Source organism: Podarcis vaucheri (genome assembly GCF_965113315.1).
Source record: "Podarcis vaucheri genome assembly, chromosome: 17".
In the NCBI taxonomy this organism is placed as follows: domain Eukaryota; kingdom Metazoa; phylum Chordata; class Lepidosauria; order Squamata; family Lacertidae; genus Podarcis; species Podarcis vaucheri.
This window is the reverse complement of record NC_138755.1, coordinates 959751-981255: the sequence shown is the minus strand read 5'-3', so window position 1 is coordinate 981255 and position 21505 is coordinate 959751. Positions and strand designations below refer to the sequence as shown.

The window sequence follows — 21505 nt, the reverse complement described above, 5'->3', positions numbered from 1 at the left end:
CACAGATAAAAAAATGTGCATATTTCCTATGGTCAATTGTAAACTCTGCAGGCATAAATTTGTCTTCTGTGATTAGCAGGAGTTGCTAAATCTCACCCTCCCTGCCAGTCAGAGTGTTTAAACGTTTCCAAAAAGTTTTGCAACAGGCAGGGTTCTGTCTTGGGCCCGGTCCTATTCAACATCTTTATCAACGACTTGGATGATGGACTCAAGGGCATCCTGATCAAATTTGCAGATGACACCAAACTGGGAGGGGTGGCTAACACCCCAGAGGACAGGATCACACTTCAAAACGACCTTGACAGATTAGAGAACTGGGCAAAAACAAACAAGATGAACTTTAACAGGGAGAAATGTAAAGTATTGCACTTGGGCAAAAAAAATGAGAGGCACAAATACAAGATGGGTGACACCTGGCTTGAGAGCAGTACATGTGAAAAGGATCTAGGAGTCTTGGTTGACCACAAACTTGACATGAGCCAACAGTGTGACGCGGCAGCTAAAAAGCCAATGCAATTCTGGGCTGCATTAATAGGAGTATAGCAGTGTTTCCCAACCACTGTTCCGCGGCACACTAGTGTGCCGCGAGATGTTGCCTGGTGTGCCGCGGGAAAAATTAAAAAATTCGAAAGGTTTTTTTTTTTTAAGTCAAATTTTCGATTGGGGCGCCGTCACTAGATGACCCCTGGGGTTCCCTCCCTCCCGCTCTGCGCCTCCCTCCTCCTCCTCCTCCTCCGGGGAAGCCCTTCCTGGCTCTCGGCCAAGGCTTGGCGGCTGCCACTCACTCACTCGCTCGCCCACCCGTCCCTCCATCCCTGCACCCGGCCTCTCCCCCTCCGTCCCCGGCGCGGGGGCTGCCGGGATCCGTAGTCCCCTCGCCCTTGGGCTCCGCGCCTGCGCAGGGTGCGCAAACTACGTTTCCCAGCGTGGCCTGGCGGGCCGGGCGTTTTGTTTGAAGCGCTCTTCTCCCGGCCATGGAATGAGCGCGGCGGCGGCCGGGGCTCTTCCGCGCAGACCCCGCGCAGCCTGCCTGCGCCCCCGCGGAGATCGGGCGGTAGGATGGAGCCCGGGGATCCCTGCGGAGGCGGAGCGGCGGAGGCTGCCCCCCACGTAGGGCTGCGTCGGGGGGGGGGTTTATTTTTGCAATGCTGCATCCGCGCCAGAGGGGACGCATCGGACCGCGGGGAGACCCCTTGGCGGGCGTGCAAGGCAATGCATGCGTGCAGGCGCTGCATGGAGTGCAGTGCAATGCAATGGCAACGCGGCGCCCTGCATGCATGCATGCAACTTCCACCGGCGCTCCGGACTTGGCAGGTGAGGGGGGTCCCCAGTGGGCGGCAGAGAGAGCCAGGAGGACGAAGGGGAGCCGGGGGGGAGCAGCGCTGCTCCCCGAGCCCGGGGGGAAACTTCGGCGTCGTTGCGCCGGGTGTTGGAAGCGGAGGCTGGCGGGGGCCCCTCACCTGCAAAACCTGGTCGCCTCTCATATATTTCGTGCATTGCATTCATCGCCCGCTTTCTCCTCCAAGGAGCTCCCGGGGGCGCGCGTGGTTCTCCCTGTGTTTTCCTCGCAACAACAGCCCTGCGAGGTGGGTCAGGCGAGTGGCCCAAGGGAGCACCCAGGGATTGTCCTGGCCAGGTGGGGTGATTTGAACCCTGCTCTCTGCCCGGTCTTCGTCCTCATTTAGCCCCCACATGTGCATGACTGTGCATGACTGAGGTTTTCCCCCCTCGTCTTGGCTATGGTGTGAGTCTGTGCTGTTAATTAATGGGGTTCTGCCTTCGGAGAAGATGAGCCAGCCCTCAAGGAGGTGATTATGTAATTTGCTAGCAATTCATGTCCCTCCCGGCGTGACGCTGCGCGCTGACGTCACGGGGCTGTAATGGTGGTGTGCCTCAAGATTTTTTTCATGAAACAAGTGTGCCTTTGCCCAAAAAAGGTTGGGAAACATTGGAGTATAGCATCTAGATCAAGGGAAGTAATAGTGCCACTGTATTCTGCTCTGGTCAGACCTCACCTGGAGTACTGTGTCCAGTTCTGGGCACCACAATTCAAGAAGGACACTGACAAACTGGAACGTGTCCAGAGGAGGGCAACCAAAATGGTCAAAGGCCTGGAAACGATGCCTTATGAGGAACGGCTAAGGGAGCTGGGCATGTTTAGCCTGGAGAAGAGGAGGTTAAGGGGTGATATGATAGCCATGTTCAAATATATAAAAGGATGTCATATAGAGGAGGGAGAAAGGTTGTTTTCTGCTGCTCCACAGAAGCGGACACGGAGCAATGGATCCAAACTACAAGAAAGAAGATTCCACCTAAACATTAGGAAGAACTTCCTGACAGTAAGAGCTGTTTGACAGTGGAATTTGCTGCCAAGGAGTGTGGTGGAGTCTCCTACTTTGGAGGTCTTTAAGCAGAGGCTTGACAACCATATGTCAGGAGTGCCCTGATGGTGTTTCCTGCTTGGCAGGGGGTTGGACTTGATGGCCCTTGTGGTCTATTCCAACTCTATGATTCTATGATTCAGAAACCCAACAGGCACAGTTCCACTTTAGCATGGAGGCACAGACACAGGAAAGCTTCATCTGCTGGACTTCTGCCCCTGACATAGCTGCAAACGGTGGAAGAGCTCTGCTGGAAGTGTCTTTCAAAAAAGCCAGCAAGGTAACAAAATCCCCCCCACGTGGTGCACATCTCTGCTTTTGTCTTGGGATCCTGGAGGGCTATAATCCAGACTCACGGCCAGTCCTGACAATACTGAGCAAGAGGGACACAGAATAGGCTCTGTAGATACACAGTCGATACACATACAAGGATGGGCAGTGACACACAGGATAAATATAGCACTCCACCGCAAGGCACCAGGAGGGCCATCTGCCCAAGGCCTGGCTTCAGCCAGGAGTGAGTGGTGCTGCCAAATTCTACTATATCCAAGGCAGGGCCAAGGAAAGGCCTGGCCGAAACCGAAGCAGCGCTCAGGCCTCCCATTTCCCTTCGTGACAACAGCAGCTATGAGTCCAAATGCTGATGTTTCCCCCTTCCTTTTCAGCATTAGCCTGTTTCTTAACAGGCAACGCACAGGCTAACTCTTGACTGTGTGCAGCGTCTGCCAGCATCCCAGGGCTCATTGTCGTGTTTCCTCATAACAACATGCGCATGCAGCATCTCGACAACACAGCAGCTGGGATGATGGCAGCAGGGATATGTAGCAAATGCAATCGCCCTTGAAGCAGAACATCAAGGGAGTGGAGTGGCTGGCCTGGCCTACTCTATACTGTTCAGATTACACACCCCTTTTAGGTGGATGAACTTTCCCTTTCCAAACCCACGAGAGAGAGAGAGAGAGAGAGAGAGAGAGAGAGAGAGAGAAGCTGGCAGTAAACACAAATCATCTTGGAAGTTTATTCTCAGCTTAGCCAGACAGGCAGACATCATGGAACTTATTCCTCATCCTCTGGAGGCAGCACAATTTTGCTGGGGTCATAATAATTAGAGTCAAGCACAGGCAGCCCCTGTGCCTCCCGCTCTTTAATTTTCCGTTCAGCTTCTCGACGAGACCACTCTTCCATCCTGGAGGGAGAGACAAAAGAGAGACCAAAGCAGAGCAAGTTATTGCAAGGTGTCAACAGTGCCCTGGAAATACAGGAAAGGGCTACGGGGCGCTAGACTCCAACCTTCCCCAGCGTGGGGTCTTGGGACTCTCCTCTCCCCATAGCCCTCCGCAACGTGGCCAATGTTCAGGGATGATGGCAGCTGCAGCCTGGCCACATCTGGAGAGCCCCAGACCGAGGGAGGCTGTTCTACTGTCATGGGACCTGGCTCCTGCTATGGGCCAAATTGGGCCAGAGGGGGACAGCAGCCAGGCTGCAAAAGTGGGAAGAGGCCAGCTGCAGCCACTTGATGGACTGTAGGGAGGCAAGGTGCTACAGAATTTGGATTTCTTTGGAAGGAGGAAAGGTGAAGGGGTAGAAACACAAGGATGCATAAGTCAGGGGGAGCAGTTTCCCTGGAAGAGACCGAGATGGCCAAGCAGGGTGCAAAGCCTCTTTCCATGAGGCAGAGAAAGTGCAACATTTGCATGACGATGAGGACCAGAAGCTTGCTTAAAAACTACATTTCCTTAGGAAGCCAGGTTTTGCATTAGACACTGAATTCCACTCAAAGTTCAGCATGTGTTGGAGCACAGAAAAGTCATCACAGGCCAAGGCTGTTCGTGTCTTCAAGTCAGAGATGGGATTCATATAGAATATTTAGGGGAGACAGATACTGAATGACACTTCTACAGAACTGCTCAAGCCCCACAGCACATTTCTCAGCATGCTTTCTGCTGCTCTAGGACAGGGGTGGGGAACCTTGTGGCCCCTTCAGATACTGATGGACTGCCAGTGCCTCCACCACTGGCTGTTGGCTGTGTTAGCCGGGGCTGATGGGAGTTGTAGTCCAACAACCTCTGGAGAGTCACTAAGTTCTCCAGTTCTGCTCTAGCAATGCATATAGGCACAGCTGATCAAGGAGCACTCGGAGCCGTTTGACTGTTATACCCTGGATGTACCACATTGGCACAAGGAGTTAGGAGTGTGAACCCAATCAAAGCTGCAGCATTAATTATACTGTGCTGAGATCAAGTGCAAAGCAGCTTGCCTTAATTAGTGCTTCATTAAGGAGTCTCCAGACTGCTGCTTAGCCCAGCTCTATTCAGTTTTGGGCTTCCTGTGAAAACATCAGAATCGCTGTGTGTGCATGTGAGAGTGAGAGAGAGAGAGAACAATCCTAGTCCAATTTCCTTATTAAGGTACGGAGTGGCATGGCTCTGCCCAACAAATCACCTTTTGCCCCCTGCCTCAGCTGACCCAGCACAGACCAGTCAACCCAGTTGATCAGGCATGGCCCTTGCTTGCATTTGCTCTGGGGCTTCTTGCCTGAGGCTTAGTCAGTGCTCTTAGCAAAGGGCAAGTCCAATGCACACAAGCAGCTGATTCCACATACACAAACACAAACCAGACAGCTGCTTTGGTGGCTCAGAATGCAGTAATGGGACCTGGCCTAGTTTGCAGCCCCTCCCTGCTATTTCCATCTCCTCTTCCAACAGACAGCATGAAGTCAGGCAAATTTAACAGAGGGAGGAAGGCAGGATCCTTTGAACTCTCCCTGCTCTAGTGGCAAAGAGGAGGGAGGCAATGGCGGCAGCATCACCCCCTCCTTCCTAGTCTAGTGGCAGGAGTGAAGCTACCATCTAAGCCAGCATTTCTCAAACTTTTTGAACTCTGTCCTTCTTCCAAAACATCTTTCTATGCAAGCAGCGGCCCTCCCTTTGGCAAGCAGGCATACAAAGTCCTCGTGCGCAACTGCACGTATGCAGCCCAGTGGATCAACATGTGTGCATGCGGGTGCTCACTACTCTGGCCCAGGGAAAAGGGGGGGGGGAGGAGAGAAAGATGTGGCCCGAAACTCCCAGGGTGTCCCCTTGCCCCTCCCTTAGTTCACATGCAGAAGCTCGGGTGACTACAAAGCCAAACCTCTGCTATGTCTTCCTGGTGCTGGATTTTCTCCCTCCCTGCGACTCTCATGCCCACCCCACCCCCAGTCTGTCCCACAGGGTCATCTACTCCATGGGTGAGGAATCTTCTCCAGTGCAGGGCCCACGGTCCCTTGGGGGCAAACCTCTGAGTGCCACATGCCAGTGGCCAAACTGGGCAAAGCAGCAAATATCAATGCTGCCTCTCAGGTACACAGCACTCCAGTTTATGCAGACGCTCACCCCCCCCCCTCTGTTCTCCACACAGGAGGACACATTTCCAGCAAGGCAAAATTATTTGGGGTGTGACTCAGGACCACTGAGGAGGGTGGCTGGGGGGGGGGAGCTTTGGTTGCTCCCTCTCCAGCAAACCTCAAACTCACCAGCCAGGCAGTTTTATGCACTGCAGTGGAATACATTCTCCAAACAGAGGCCCAGAAATTCTTTGGCCACAGAAATTGCCCTGTGGAGATCTCAAAATGGGAGAGGCAATATTTCAAGGAAAAAAGTGGAGCAGATACTCATGAGTGGCTGTGAACATTTTTATAAAATACATCAAAAGGACAGAAAGTATTCTGGTTCTGTGTAACTTCAGAAATATGGTTTTATGGTTGCCACTGACAAGTGAAGCAGCACAAAAATTTAGTGACTTTTAGAAGCTGCATTCAGGAGTGCTCTTTTTTGGCAAACATTTAGTAAGCAGAAGTAATAGTTCTTTTGCCTATAGCCATGAGGACTAGACACTTAGTCCCCCCGCCCCAAAATAAGACCACAGAGTATCAGGACTAAGTGCCCATTTTGCATTTCAGCCAGCCATGAGCCACATTCTTTGTATGTCTCTCTCCTCTCACCCTCTGCAAATGGGCATGTCAATAGCTACAACTTCATAAGAAAAGACTGATGTCAGAGTATCCAGTGGGGGGAGTAAGAATGGAAGGGTACACTCTCCACTCCTAGTAGAGGCACTGGAGGGGAACTCAGAAGCAGGCTTTATTGTGGCATTAGCGTTTCCTTCAAGACTGATAACCCTGGGCCATAAAGGGCATTTACCAATGAATTTGCTCTCTGTTCCCTTTCGCCCCACCCGCACTCCAGGTGTTGTGCCGCTCCTATGGGACAATCCCTTACATGAGAGAACACCACCTGATCAGCCACCTGAAGGAGGCAGGAGAGGGAGGGGAGGTTGTTGCCCAGAAATGGCCACTCACGACCTGCAGCGAGGACAATAACGCAAAGCATCAGCCTAAAGTAAGTTTAATTATTATTTCCCACTCTGCAACCACAGAGGATCTGCTTTGTCAGCTCATTAAGCGGAATATTAACGGACTGGAAACGGGCTTTCATCTGAAGCTTCCTGGCTGACAAATGGGACTGCAGCAACTCCACAGAGAAAGGGGCCAGGCAGGAGAGAAGCCAGGGAGCAGAGCTCTTTCTCTGTGTAGGAGGGGAGACCTTCTCCCTCCTTCCTGGAAGGAGTCTGAAGTGGAGGCAAGGAGACTGTGTGCGTGTAAAAGAGAAATGCCTTTACAGAAAGAAGAGTCTTCAGAAAAGGAGAAATAGAAATGGGAGCAATAGCCTCCCGAGATTGCTCTTGTACTTTTATGCCAGCAGATAGGGTAAGAGAGAGTGGCGTACTCCTGCCTTGGTTATTGGCTTTTAGTGTTTGATTGTCTTCTCCAATTGCTAAGCAATTTTATTTGCTCATCACTCCAATAACATTGTTACTGGGTGGCTCATAAATACAGGTGAAACTCGAAAAATTAGAATATCGTGGAAAAGTTTCACTTTTCTTTCAGAACCTCATTATGTAGAGCTGGTGGACGGGCCACACCGAACACTCTAGAAGGAAAAGGCTGTCCTTCCATAACACCTCAGCAGTGCCACAGGCTGATAGCATCCATGCCATGCCGCATTGAGGCAGTAATTGATGCAAAGGGGCCCAAACCAAGTACTGAGTACATATGCATGCTTCTACTTCTCAGAGGTCCAATATTGCTCTATTTGCAATCCTTGTTTTGCTGATTTCATTTAATATTCCAATTTTCTGAGACTGTTAATTTGGGGTTTTCATCAGCTGTACGCCATGATCATCACAATTATAACAAGTAAAGGACTGACATATCTCGCTTTGCATGCCATGAGTCTATCTCATATATTAGTTTCACCTTTTAAGTTGAATTACTGAAATAAATGAACTTTTCCACGATATTCTAATTTTTCAAGTTTCACCTGTATAAGATGATATAATAAAATGTAAATAAACTGGAAGCAGCCCTGGACTTTCAGAAGGGGAGGGAGGCGGGGGGGGGGGAACCTAGGCCCTAAGGGTACTTTCAAACAGCAACAGACTAAAGATGGACCTTACCAGCCCACTGACACCCACCTGCCCAATTGCTGCCAATGTTTGGGGCCTATGCGTGTACCACAGCTTCAAAATCAGGCAGAGTACAGTGGTGCCCCGCAAGACGAATGCCTCGCAAGACGGAAAACTCGCAAGACGAAAGGTGCTTCGCAAAACGAATTTCCTATGTCTTGCGAGTTCCTGCTGGTTTTTTTCCCCTCCCCCCCTTTTTCTAAGCCGCTAAGCCGCTTATCAGCTGATCCGATCAGCAGATAAGCCTCTAAAAGCCGCTAATCCGTCACTGGGCTTGCTTCGCAAGACGAAAAAACCGCTAGACGAAGAGAATCACAGAACGGATTCTTTTCGTCTTGCGAGGCACCACTGTATGGGGCAAAACACACAACAGCAAAAGGGTGTGGCTGGTTGAGATGAGGTCCAGGAACACTCCAGTGGCTGGAACAATGCAGAACAACATTGCAGAGTGGAGAGAAGCTGCACTTTCAAGTCCCAAACTCAGCCACAGACACAACTGGAAAGGGCATAAGCCACTCAACGCTCAGCCTCAGTTCCGCATCTGTAAAATGGGAAGAGTGGGCTGCTTCAAAGGCAAAGCAGATGTCTGTGATCTTTGTGCTAAGACTGCAATTATAACTAAGGATATCCAAAAGGGCTGAGATGCTCATTATAATATGCATTCATCTTTCTCCACTGCCCTCCTCTCCTCTCTTCTCCTCTCCTGTCTGGTCCTTTCTCCTGCCTAAATGCTGTCAGCTCAATTCCCCCATGCCCCCCTCCCCAACTCCAGCAAGCAGAGGCTCCTGCTGCCGCAACAGGAGTTAGAGGCTCCCCAAAGACCTCGCTAATGAGACCCCATCAATTAGAGAAGAGTTATGTCTTGTGATTTGGCGCCTCCCCAGAACACAAGAAGTAGACAGGCAGGCTCCCACCACTCACAATCAAGACACCGCAGACCCAGGCCTTTTCCCAGGTGTGTGTGGAGGTGGCGGCGGCAGCAAGCCAGACTGTTGGTCCATCTATCCCAGCATTTTCCAGTCAAGATAACTAGATGCCTTCAGAGAATCAGGGATGCAAAGCAATGACAGATTTTTGGCTGTCACCCTAAACAGTTTAGGAATGCATCGCAAGAGAGAATTTGCAAGTCTGTGCCTCAGAATTTTCGCTACAATAAATGGGCAAAAAAGGTTTCAACTGTGCACTCAGTATTTTTCACAGAAGTCAGTGCCCAGAAGAAAGGCTCCTATAATAATAATAATTTATTACGGCCGTAGGCCCATACAGATAAAAACAAGACATAAATAACAGCTTGTGCACGTGAGAAAAAACAGCCGCTAAAACACTACTATAACAATAAAATACTATAAGATGGAATGGCATACTACGCCTTAATTAGCTTGTGGTGCTCCTTGGCAACGCTTTTGGGTAAGGACAGCGACCAGGAACCTAGCCACTTTCAGGGTCGTGTGGGTATCCTTATCCTGCAAGATTTGGGCAAGGTGGAATTTTGGTGGGGTACCCTCTAGTTTCTGTATGATTGATCCCAACAAATTTGCCCGTGGCACCTTGAATAAGGGGCAAGTGAACATAATGTGCTGAAGCGACTCCGGCGTCTCCTTATCACATTCGCACATGGCGGAGGCTTGGCCCTTTGAGAATCTATGTCTCAGGACATTGGAGGGAAAAACGTTAAACCTCGCTTTGGTGAAGGCCAGCCTATGGGCAACAGTCGAAAGGGAGGAGAGGTATGATGGAACGCAGTAAGTTAAAGTGATACCAATGTTCTGGGGCGAACAAACACCTCCCCCCAGCATATAATTTCGCTGTAAATCGATGTCATCCAGTCTTTGGCGGATCAGTCTTTGAGCAGTGATTTGATCTAGTTTTAGGGAATCTAAGGGAGAGATTCCATAGCTCAGGAGTTTGGCATGAATTCTACTAGTCCAAAGGCTCCTATGTGTCTGTGATTGACTGCCAGTCACCGAATGAAGGTCCTAAAGGATTACTTTGTCCCTTTTCCATTCTATTTCCAAGAATTCTAGCCTTCAAGGTTTTTTTTTTAACACAAGTTTCTAGTCCCCATTTTTCCAGGAAATGGAAGCTAGTATTTTCTAAGAAAAGTCCATTACCACAGGGTGTATGGAGTATGAATACATCACATTGCTTTACCCCTGCCCCCCCCCCCGCAAAAACCCACCTTCATTCGTCTTTCCCTTAAAATGATTGCATTGATTCAGAGTTAGTGCAGAGTACCTGGTATGGGCAGTAGCCAGCTCTGTGAGTACTGAATAGAAACTGTGTCTGACAAACAGGACAGGTGCTGTTTGCTCAGAATTACACCAAATATGCTCTGCCTGCTAAGTCTTGGTCTTCCTGTGGTTCCTGGGGTCTGATTTGCAGCAGCTGTGGGTGAAACACCATGAAGGCAAAGACAGGACTTGTGATGTATACAGTAATGGTGGGAGCAACCAGGTTTTTTCAGGGAAGCAGAAAGGGGCTTCTGCTCCCCACCCCCTTTTCCTTTGTCCTTCTGGGCCTCCCTCTCCCGTGCTGCTTCTCTCACCTTGATGAGCCTGTCACATATCTGGTAGTGGTGGGAAAGCCACTTGAGTAGTGGGGGATGGCAGAGAGAAAAGCCCAGCAAAGCAAGGGAAGAATTGTGGAAAAATCAAAATTAGAAACAGAACTGTTAGAACACAAAACTAAGATTTTGTCAAAGATGTATAACTTGCTGTTGAAATGGAATACACAGGATGAAACGGTGAAATCTGCTATGATTAAATGGGCACAAGATGTTGGACATAACATAATGATGGCTGACTGGGAACAGTTATGGACCACAGGTATGAAGTTTACGGCATGCAATGCCTTAAGAGAGAATATTATGAAAATGATATACAGGTGGTACATGACCCCAGTCAAGCTTGCAAAAATTTATCATTTGCCCGATAATAAATGTTGGAAATGCAAAGAAACTGAAGGTACATTCTTTCACCTTTGGTGGACGTGCCCAAGTATTAAGGCTTTCTGGGAGATGATCTATAATGAAATGAAAAAGGTATTTAAATATACCTTCCTGAAGAAACCAGAGGCCTTTCTCCTGGGCATTGTCGGCCAATTGGTGCCAAAGAAGGATAGAATTTTCTTTATGTATGCCACAACAGCAGCAAGACTACTCATTGTGAAGTATTGGAAGACACAAGACCTACCCACCTTGGAAGAATGGCAGATGAAGGTGATGGACTATATGGAACTGGCGGAAATGACTGGCAGAATCCGAGACCAGGGAGAAGAGTTGGTGGAAGAAGATTGGAAGAAATTTAAAGACTATTTACAGAAATATTGTAAAAGTAATGAATGTTAGAATGATGTTAGAATGAAATTAAGTGGTTCTAGAAGCAATGTCATAAAGGTGTATGAAAAAATGGCCGGTTAATAGGTGAGAATCTAAAGCTATAAAATATTAAGTTAAAGGACTAAGACAAAAACAAAGAGGGAAAGGAATTGCTGAATTAACCAATTGAACTGGAATACAAAAAAGGGAGGTGAGAGGAGGTCAGGGAAGCAAGGAAATGAAATGTAAGATATGGAAGGATTAATTTGTTTTTAAGTGTTTTTTTCTAACTTTTTTTTCTATATTTTGTATGTTTTTTCTTCTTCTATATTTTCCCGTCTCTTTTATTTTTAACTATGTAATTTTTTGTTTCTGAAATTTTAATAAATATCATAAAAAAGCAAGGGAAGAATTAAGCACCCCCCTCCGTCTGCCACAGGAGCCCACTGCCTCCCCCAGTTCCAGTGTTTCCAGTACCCAGAAAGCTCTGCATTCTCTAAATGCTGAATTCTGCACCCAGTTCTAATTTCTGCAGTGCTGCAGTACAAACCATGGAATACGTTCCCTGACCACACCTCTACATTGCTCTCAGGGTACAGCTTTGCAGGCAACCCACCCTTGCCCTTTCAACTCCCAGTTCACCTGTCTGTTTGCCCAACAGGAGCCCTCCACCCCCATTCCTTAGTAATACAGGACAACTCAAGTCGACAATGTTTAGGAGAACTGGAAGCAGATGGGAAGGAGACAAACAAAGAGACGGGCTCTAGTCTTAGCTGTAAGAGGAATGTGTTGTCTCAGAAGATGAGAAGGAGGAAGCTGCACATCAGGACTCCTGGGTTCCCATCTCAGCTCAAAAGCTGGGGGCAAAGCCTTGCTCATTAGCAATGCTCCTCTACAGGGTCTTTTGCAGAGCCAGAACGGATGGGAGCAGGAGCTGCGCAAGCTGCTTCTGATCAGAAGGTTCGATGTGCGTCAGCAGCAGAGAGAGCCAGGCTGTAACCTGCCCCTCCTTGCCAGCCAAAACAGCACGGCTCCCGGCTCTGGGCCTCGGCTCTATCTATATCCCAGAAGCTAAATATACACGCACACACCTAGCTCCAGCTAGTGCACTGCCAAAATTACTTCTAGTGGCTCTTGAGCAGCGGTGAATTTCCACAACTCGCCCTCTAAATAGCCTGCCCTGTCTGGAAACAAACCCTTTCGCAAAGCCAGGGCCAGGCTGGGAGGGCTGCTGGGGAGCAGGGATGGAGAAGGGGAGAAGGGGTGGGGGTGGGTGCTCTTGCACAGGCCATGGCTAATGCCTTTAAAACCAGGGTGGGGGACCTGTGTCTGTCCCAGGCTGCTGGGCTCCAGTTCCCATCAGCCCCAGCCAGCGTGGCCCGATGGCTGGAGATAAAGGGAGATGGAGTCTGGAGGCACAGAGGGAGAGGAAGGCTTGTCGTGGATGTTGGACCACCCACCAGCTGCCATTCAGGCACAGCCTGGTGCTCTGACCAGATTTCCAAGGTGCTTCCCTCCCATTTTCTGCTCTTCCTGCCTCCCATGAGCATGGCTGCACATATCCCAAAAACCTCACTTTGACTCACAAGCAAGTATAACCCATTATTCATCCAGCATCCTGAGAAATGCAGCTTCCCTAGATGAAAAACTATTTTTCTAGCCCTCATTATCACAGAGAAAACACCTGAACTGTGCAGGAAATACCTCGCAAAGGATGAGAAAAAGCTTCAGCAGGGTGGAGGTGCATTTCTCTCACTGCTCAGCTCACCCAACCCAGCCATCTACCTTCCTTACAAAACAAAACCAAAACTGAGCTGAAAAACTCAATCAGAAAGCAGAATATATTATGAAAAACTACTTGTAGACGTATCATTTTAAAATTATCATTAGAGGGTCTGTGTCTTCTAGATGTAGAATTTGATTTGCAGGTTGTTGTTCTTGAGAAGCACTTAATATGGGTTGGGGCAGATGTAATACTTTGGGTTAAGAGGCTCCAGGACTGTGGGCGTTCTCCCCTCCAGCCTGATTCAGATGTTACATCTACACCAGTTAGCCACAGTTAAACAGGAGCCCTCTAGTCAAGGTGGTATACCTGTTTCATCTGTCCCACTCATTGTACCCTCAGAAGAAGCTAGTCTAGGCTGAAAGACAGCGACTGGCCACCCAGGGAGGCTGAATTGTAGACAAGCACACTTACCACTACAACGGCTTCACTGGCTCCTGGTGGTGGATCATATTGATGCCAATGGAACACTTCGCTTTGGTTTAAAAGTGGGCTGGAGGGGTTCGCACCCAAGATGGGAGAGCAAGCACTGCTCCTGCAGCCTGCGCCATTCTTTTAACCACGGTTGTGAGAGCAAGAACATCCCATCTGTACCAGCCTACCTGCCCACATAGGAGGAAAGGGCAGAAGCGAGGGCAGGCCAGCTTACAAACACACACTGTTCCAAGCAAGCCACGTCCCTTTGACTCCAGCTGGGGGCTGCAGTCCCTGCTGAGCAACCTTGCAAGAGTGATGGTGACAGGCAACGGTAAGCTGAGCAAAGAATGGACACTTCATTGTTGCATGGTAGATGCTCAAGGACACATTGCAGCCAGGCAAAAGCACCTGGGATTTTGGCAGAAATCCAGGGTCCCAGTGAAGGGTGTGGCCTGGGGAGCAGAGGTATAGCCAGCTGAGATAGTGGCCCGCAGGACTGAGTTTCCCCACTCCTTCCTCTGAAACACCCACGTTCTTTTTCCTTTTCCTCTTCTCCTTCTTTCTATACCACTTTATATTAGCAATACACCCCAACATTATTTTATAATATTTCCTAGTTCTCCTCTTACCATTTATCTAGTTGGTTTCTACTAAGAGCCTTTTGCAAGCCACAAAGCCCTTCTGTATCATTCAGAGGCATTAGCTGCCCTAAACTCCCCGGATAGGACATGATAAAAATAACCAAAAAAAGCCAAGAGCACTCATTAACTACTGGCTCAGGTTGCCCCTCCTAAGGTCACTTGGTCCAGATTATTCTCACACACATACAAAAGCAGCGAGGACAATGTTGTTGTGGGAGGAGGGGGGCTCCATTCAGAATATGCAGCCAATTAGCAGGGATATTCCATCCTCCAATCACCACCCTAACTCCATCCCAACCAGATCTTCTGAACCCACAACAATTTTTCACCTTCCTAATTATTGAGGAAAATGGCTTCCAGTCCAGAAACTAGACAAGTCCAGGAGGGTATTTTAGTTGGCATGGGAAGGGAAGCGTCTAGTCCTCAATACACCTCCCTTCTCCTAAAAGGCCCATTTTCCTCTACTATCCAGGGTCCTAAGAGGGGGGAGGGAAAGAAGTTTGCTAGCTTCCCACCCTAAAATAATGACTACAGCATCTCTCTCGTAGCCTTTCCCCTCTTGCAACATGTTCTTTCCTTGTAAAGCTGAGGGAAGGACCTCCACTCTCAGTAAAAGTGGCTTTCCTATTACAGCTGTTTCTGCAGGGAGAAGCACCCACTGTGGCTCCCACAGTCATGGCCAGGGTCAGAGAAGCCCAAGAGGAGCTGCTTCCACCTTGGGATGGTTGTGGTGGAAAGCCTGGCATGCAGAGGAGGGCAAGAGGAATTTCGCCCGTGCCAATCTGGGAAGCAGAAGGCCTAGCCTACTTTGGGGTGCCTAAGTGTTGTGCAATAACATTTAATCAGTCAGATTTAGTGGCAAAGCTTTCTGTGTTCTCCCCCGACCCCCAAGAATAACACCAAGAGGAAGTGGCAATGTACTGGATGCATCCACCGGTGTTCTGAGTGGTTAAGCCTGCACAAACTTGTTGAGGATCATGTACAAGGAAGGGGATTAGGTCCAGAAACCTCACAAATTCCTTCCCAGCTTTGCAGCCCTCCCAGCTAACAGTTGCTGCCTTCTTCATACTCAAGACCTAGGGAGATTGCTACCAGGGCAAAGCTGCCTCAGTGCCAGAGGCAATTCTGCAAGGCAACATTTCATTGGAATAGACTCTCCAGAAGCCACTTCGGAGAGGGATCAAGAGGGCAGCTATGGGCACAGAGCATATAGGACCCTCAGGCAGTCAAATCCACCTACATCTCCCAAGGATCTTAGACCTCCCACAAGCAGCAGACTCCGGGCCTTTGATTATTTCCCTCTAATTCCCTCCATCTCTTTCCTAAACCTTTCCCTCTGAGCTCCTCAAAGCAAGATCTCTGCCTCACCATAAAAAGGGTACAAAAATGAAGGGAGACTGCTCCAAAACACTGTTGCAAAGCAGACCGTTAGAGGTGAATGGAAGATTTATTGAATCACAAAAATGTCCAAAAGGCCGCACAGTCTTTCTTCAGGGAAATACCTTAAAATAAAATAAAGCTCTCATTTAATTATAGGAGGTTAGTCACATCTAGAGGTAAAAATGTTCTAATACGCCATCTTGTACAGTTCTAACAAAATCCTGCCTCTTGAAGTAGGAAAATACACATGCACAACAAAATGACTTAAATATGCCCAAATGGTTAACTGCACAGTAACAGAAAGACTGAGAAAGCTCAAGAACAACCACACCAAGAGAAAAAAACCCTTTCCAGGGAGATCTGAAGGCAAGTCTCATTTAGATGGGTGACTGCTGAGTCAGGTGTGACCAAGAAAGCCCTGAGCTAATGTCTGGGTGCAAGGCTGCCTATTTGCTAGCAGGCGCAAGGCTGAAGGTTTCGCTGCTGGATTTATAAAACAACATGGAACTTGGTTATCTGCAGGAACACCTTCACCCACATAGGTATGGCACAGTTCATCTCTTCTGTAACATTTTAATGAAGATTCTGTTCATCTCCCCTGAGGTGTTCCCCCCCCCCAGGCTAAAGAGCCCCACATATGATGGAACTGTAGACGCTCTTGTTCAATAAATATTTGGTGCACCTCTAAGAGTTGGCTTTGCATCACCATTACATGTGTACACCCTGCGACGTATCCAAAACTTACTAAAAGAGGATTTACATTCTTCAAGATCTGAATGACAGAATATTGTTATATTTGTTCACCACTGACACTTCTCTCCCTGGGCTACTGGACTTCTAGCGTGAGGATTTCACCTCTGGAAAGGAGGTGGAGAATGCACAATACAGGGCTAAGATAAACATCTGTGATCTGGTGCTGATATGTGTAAAAGAAAGGTTTAGAAGGAAACAAGACAAAAGGTTTCCTCTTCAGGTAAGCCTGGCCCCTGGCCCCTCTTCTCTGACTAACTGCAAGTACTGAGATGGATTCTTATAGGCTTATTCCTTCCCAGCACAGAAAACACTTGTGTTATTGGGAAGGGAAAGGATAGATATATTCCTTTTGGTTTGAAGATGTTACTTGCATTAATTTTGTACTAGCAAAATCCTTGATGTTTGTGTACTCTTAAAACATATCCTTGTAGATTGGGGATTAATGTATGGGCAACAAAAGTGGATTTTTGTGAGCCCTTATGGTGGCCAAGGAATGTCTACCTTGAGCCTCAGAGGATACATACCCAACACCTATTACATAATGTTCTGGGGGCCTCATTCTCCTGACTACATTTGAACATATTTCATATGGGCATAAAGTTCGTCGGGATACTGATTTGGACTTCTAGAGGGCTTATATTAATTTATATGTTTAATTTAAGATTTGTGTACTGACAGTCATTGTATCAGCAATGTGAACTGATGGTGGTCTACTGTTATTATTAGCATTATTTGTGTAATATTATTATTCCTGTTTCTTTTTAAAATTGTCATTTATCTTCTTTTTTCTTTTTCCTTGCCTTGTCCAATTTGAAATAAAATAACAACAGCAACTACAAAAGGGAAATGTTTGGTCAAAACTGAGACCGAAGATCAGAAGGAGTCTGAAAACAGGGACAGAAGGGGTGGATCACTTCATGAGGAAGCAGGATGAGAGGAAGGGGTTGGGAGATCCAGGATGTGCTTCAGGAAATGAATGGACTTATGGGGAAGCTACAGGTCAGAAGCAGAGGAGTTGCTGTGCTAGTGATGATACTAGCTGCCCTGCCCCAAAACATCTGGACCGAAGAATCTCTGCAGGAATGGCCCAAGACATGTTGGTGCCTGAGGCAAACCTCCAAATGCACCCCACCCCCCACAACCACAGAAGCGGGGATAAAGTAGATCTACACCAGAAACAAGGAGGCAAGTGAAGCTGTACATCAGAAAAAGGGCGGGGAATCAAATCAACCTCGCTCAATGGCTGAAATGAGAAACAAAGGTTGTTGCGGGGGGGGGGCGATGCTCTGAATCATGCCACGTGGAAGCAGAGCCCAGAAGGCTCTGGAGGGCAGCCACCACGCTTTCCTCCCCAGGGGTGGAATGAGACCAGCAGTGCTTCTTATTCGCGGAGAGACTGCATGGTGGAAGGCTGCTGAGGAGGCAGTCGATCCGGCCTCCAGGGAGCAACAGCAGCTGGCACTGCCACCGTGGCAGCAGCCTCAGCAATGCATTCCTTGGGTGTCAGATCTGCTGCCCTGGTGGATCCTGCTGCCTGAGGCGGTCGCCTCGTCTTGCCTCATGAGTGGGCTGCCCTGAGTCTCTGTGTGAGGGATGAAAAGCCTGCAAGTCTCAGCACAGCTTGGAACAATGTTTCCCAAACGGACCTTACCCGTAGTCCGGCAGATAGCACACGAAGGTGGAGCCCAATACAATGGTAATGGATATGCCAAAAAAGAAGGCTACGCGCATGCTCCAGACGTCAACGACGGGATCTGGGTCAAAGCCGTGGTAATCTGGGTTCTGGAAGGGAAAGATGCAAACAGTCAGCCAGCAAGGGTGGGAAAAACAGGTCCTTGTTCTGAGCAAGCCAAGAAGCAGCTCCTATGGTCAGCTAACATACACAGGCCAGTAATTTCTCCTCCTTTTTTTGCTGCCCCAGAAAAAGTCCTCTGGGCAACTTACAATAAACAAAAACTACAATTATTACTATTAATACTTGTGTTTTACACAGACAGCTCTCAGAGTGGCTTACATAATAAAAACAGAAATAGCAAAAAACATTAAAACCAAATATAAACAGCAATAAAGAAAACCTGAAGTAATAAGCGTAATAATAATAATAATAATAATAATAATAACAGTTCTTATTTGTCTTTGGCACCAGTAATCATCTCCTGCCAAAGCCATGCAGCTTCCATCCTTAGGGAAAGGCTTCTTTGCACTGCATGCTATTTCTACTATATTCAACCCCAACTGCCTGTCTGCCTCCATCCCCACCACAGGTGAGATACACAGGTGCCCAAAACATCAACTTAGGAAGATGAAATTGCTGAGAGGCCAAAACTGGAAACCTTCAGACACACAGAAGGGCAAAAGTTTAAGGAGAAAAACATGGAAGTGTATGAACCAGTAGATTTGGGTAATCAATCAAGTCTGATACTGCAAAGGGCGCATAGGAAGATATATACTTCATTTTTTTCTCCAAAATTTTTGTTGATTTTCCACAAAATAAAAAAAAACACTAACAAATAAACAGACAAACATAAATCATAACCTTATTAGGAATAATCTTCTTAACATTGTTAAGTGACTTCCTCGTATCCCCTTAGTTGAATTTCAATGTATATCACTTTTAACGGTTTTCCAAATCAAAGTTCTTAAAATCTTAACTTAATCACTTAACATTAGTCTTTCTTCCCAATTCAGCATTAAACATAATAATTCCTCACACTACTTATTTAAATCCTAGGCCTAGCTGGTAATTGTAAACTTTTCCCAATTAATTTAACTTGATGTATTTAGCTAAATAGTCATTGAATTTCTTCCTGATACTCCTCCACATTCTGGTCTCGGACTCTTCCGGTCAGGTTGGCTAGCTCCGAAAAGGCCATCATCTTCATCTGCCATTCTTCCACGGTTGGTATTTCTTGCGTTTTCCACTTCTTAGCTAGTAATATTCGAGCAGATGTTGTGGCATACAAAAATAATTTAACATCTTTATTGGGCAATTCCATACCTGTTATTTCAAGAAGAAAGGCCTCTGGCTTCTTTATAAATGGATATTTCAACATTTTTTTCCAATTCATTATAAATCTTTCCCCAGAAGTCTTTCACCTTGGGGGCAGGTCCACCACGTGATAAAATGTTCCTTCTTTTTCTTTACATTTCCAAGATAGGTTATCACAGTTATGATAAATCTTTGCTAATTTAACAGGGGTCAAATACCATCTGTACATCATTTTCATTATATTCTCCTTTAACATTGTACATGCTGTGAACTTAACCCCTTTCTTCCACAATCTTTCCCAATCCTCAAACATTATGTTATGTCCTACATCTCTTGCCCAATCTATCATTACTGATGTAACTTGTTCATCCTTTGTATGCCACTCCAACAGTAACTTATACATTTTAGACAGATTTTTAACTTTAGAATCCAACAACTCCGTCTCCAACTTGCATTTTTCAGAAGCAAAACCGTTTTTTGTCTTCCTTCCTCATCTTTAAAAGCCAATTTTGGATTCCATTCTTCCTTGATATAGAAAACCACTCCTCTTTTTTTTACTTTGTCAGAAGAAATAAATTCTTGTCCCAATCTTTTGTTTATTAGCATTTTTCTATGTAGTCTTATAATGTGGGTTTCCTGTAAACAAATTATGTCCATATTCTGTTTTTCCAAAACATGATAAACTTGCCTCCTTTTTTGAGGAGAGTTCAAACCATTTACATTCCATGAACAAATTCTCAACGCCATAATGCCAAATTAAGAGGATGCTGCCTCCGCTCCTGACAGCTGCGGGCTCTGTAATCCAAGTTCCACGAGTGCTTTTGTGGAAATCTGTCCTTATCTCCAACGGTCTTTATCTTTTGCTTTCCTCCTTCAAAAAAGCATATCAGACTCCTTGAGTTTTTCTTTTCCAGAAAAGGGAACCCCCCCTCAATCTCAAATGCGATTATTTTTCCTTCAACTGGGGAAACGCAATTGCATGAGCATTTTCATATTGCAACCATTCCAAATCTGGCACTCTAACAGTCTCCAACTGTGCTAACCTTGTATCATGTCTGGTTCTCTAATCTTTCACTTCCTTTAAGTCAGTGCTTAAAAGTTCAATCCTTTTATCCAATTTTTCAATGCTTGCTGTACTGCAATTTAAACCTTCACTAATGTCACTCAATATTGACATCACCCACTCCTCAAATTGCTGGGCTTTAGAGCCACGTCTTACTTTTTCTGAACTCATAATAGCTTAGGAATGTCAAGGTCAGTCCCACAGTCTGGCGCAGTGGAGGAGAAAAACAGTTTCTCTCCACCAGTCCCACTGCAGCCGGCCCAGAGGCAGCGTCCCTGATCTTTCAAACAAACTGAATATCAAAAACCAGGATGGCAAAGAGAAAATTCTCCAAAACTCCCCTTCAATCTGAGGGAAGAGGACACTTTTTAGTCAATTTAAGGTGTAGCCAGGCAGCACAGGAAAGTTTGTAACAAAGTCAGTGGAAACAGAGATTGAATGTTTCCTCTTCCATTGTGACGTCACAATGGAGACAAGTCTTCCCTCCCGGGTGGTCCACTGCAGAATGGGGAAGGCTCTCTCGTATTCACTGTCTTCCTAAAATAATTTCCTAGACACAAACACCCCCCTTCCCTCGAGGAGGGGGAGCAAGATTGCTTGCAAAGTTTCAAAAGTTTTTCGCTTCTTAAAGGTCTTTGTATGCCGATTCTCACCTACTCCAACAAAAGGGGACCAACCTCCATTTTTAAGTCTCCCTTTTCTTCCAAATTTTCCCCAAATTAATTTTGTAGTTACTTACAGTTCTGAATTTTTAAATCTTTCTTCGTGAAGGAATTGGCCACTCACGATCGCCAGTCTCGGAGCTTCGCTGCTTTGAGCTTACCGGGGAGCAGGGGAGTCGCTGGAAGGCACCCGCCGGAACATCAGGTCCTCAGAACGCCCAATCTGAGGTTTTTAATGGGGAACCACGACACTCTCGTGGTCTCCCCAACTTCAAAGCGCTGGGGCTCTTTCAGCCGAAAGAGCTCCTGACTGCCATTACTGGGCAACCAACCAGAAGTCTGCACTTCAAGGATAATCATAAAGGTAAAGGGACCCCTGATCATAGGTCCAGTCGTGGCCGACTCTGGGGTTGCGGTGCTCATCTTGCTTTACTGGCCGAGGGAGCTGGCGTACAGCTTCTGGGTCATGTGGCCAGCATGACTAAGCTGCTTCTGGTGAACCAGAGCAGCTCATGGAAATGCTGTTTACCTTCCCGCCAGAGCAGTACCTATTTATCTACTTGCACTTTGACATGCTTTCGAACTGCTAGGTTGGCAGGAGCAGGGACCGAGCAA

General features: G+C 47.2%; 1 protein-coding gene across 2 annotated transcripts in view; it reads right to left on the bottom strand.

Moving 5' to 3' along the window:
• Positions 1 to 3385: 3385 nt before the first annotated feature.
• Positions 3386 to 21505, bottom strand: part of NDUFB11 (NADH:ubiquinone oxidoreductase subunit B11) — a 45180-nt gene continuing 27060 nt past the window's right edge. The window contains exons 2-4 of one of the 2 annotated variants that reach the window (XM_082205923.1): positions 17828 to 17958; positions 5896 to 5975; positions 3386 to 3567 (exon numbers count right to left, since the gene is read on the bottom strand). In XM_082205923.1, the coding sequence (XP_082062049.1) occupies positions 5909 to 5975; positions 17828 to 17958 (198 nt within the window). In that variant the 3' untranslated portion in view covers positions 3386 to 3567; positions 5896 to 5908. The remainder of the gene's footprint in view (positions 3568 to 5895; positions 5976 to 17827; positions 17959 to 21505) is intronic. The other variant, XM_082205922.1, reaches the window with a different exon arrangement.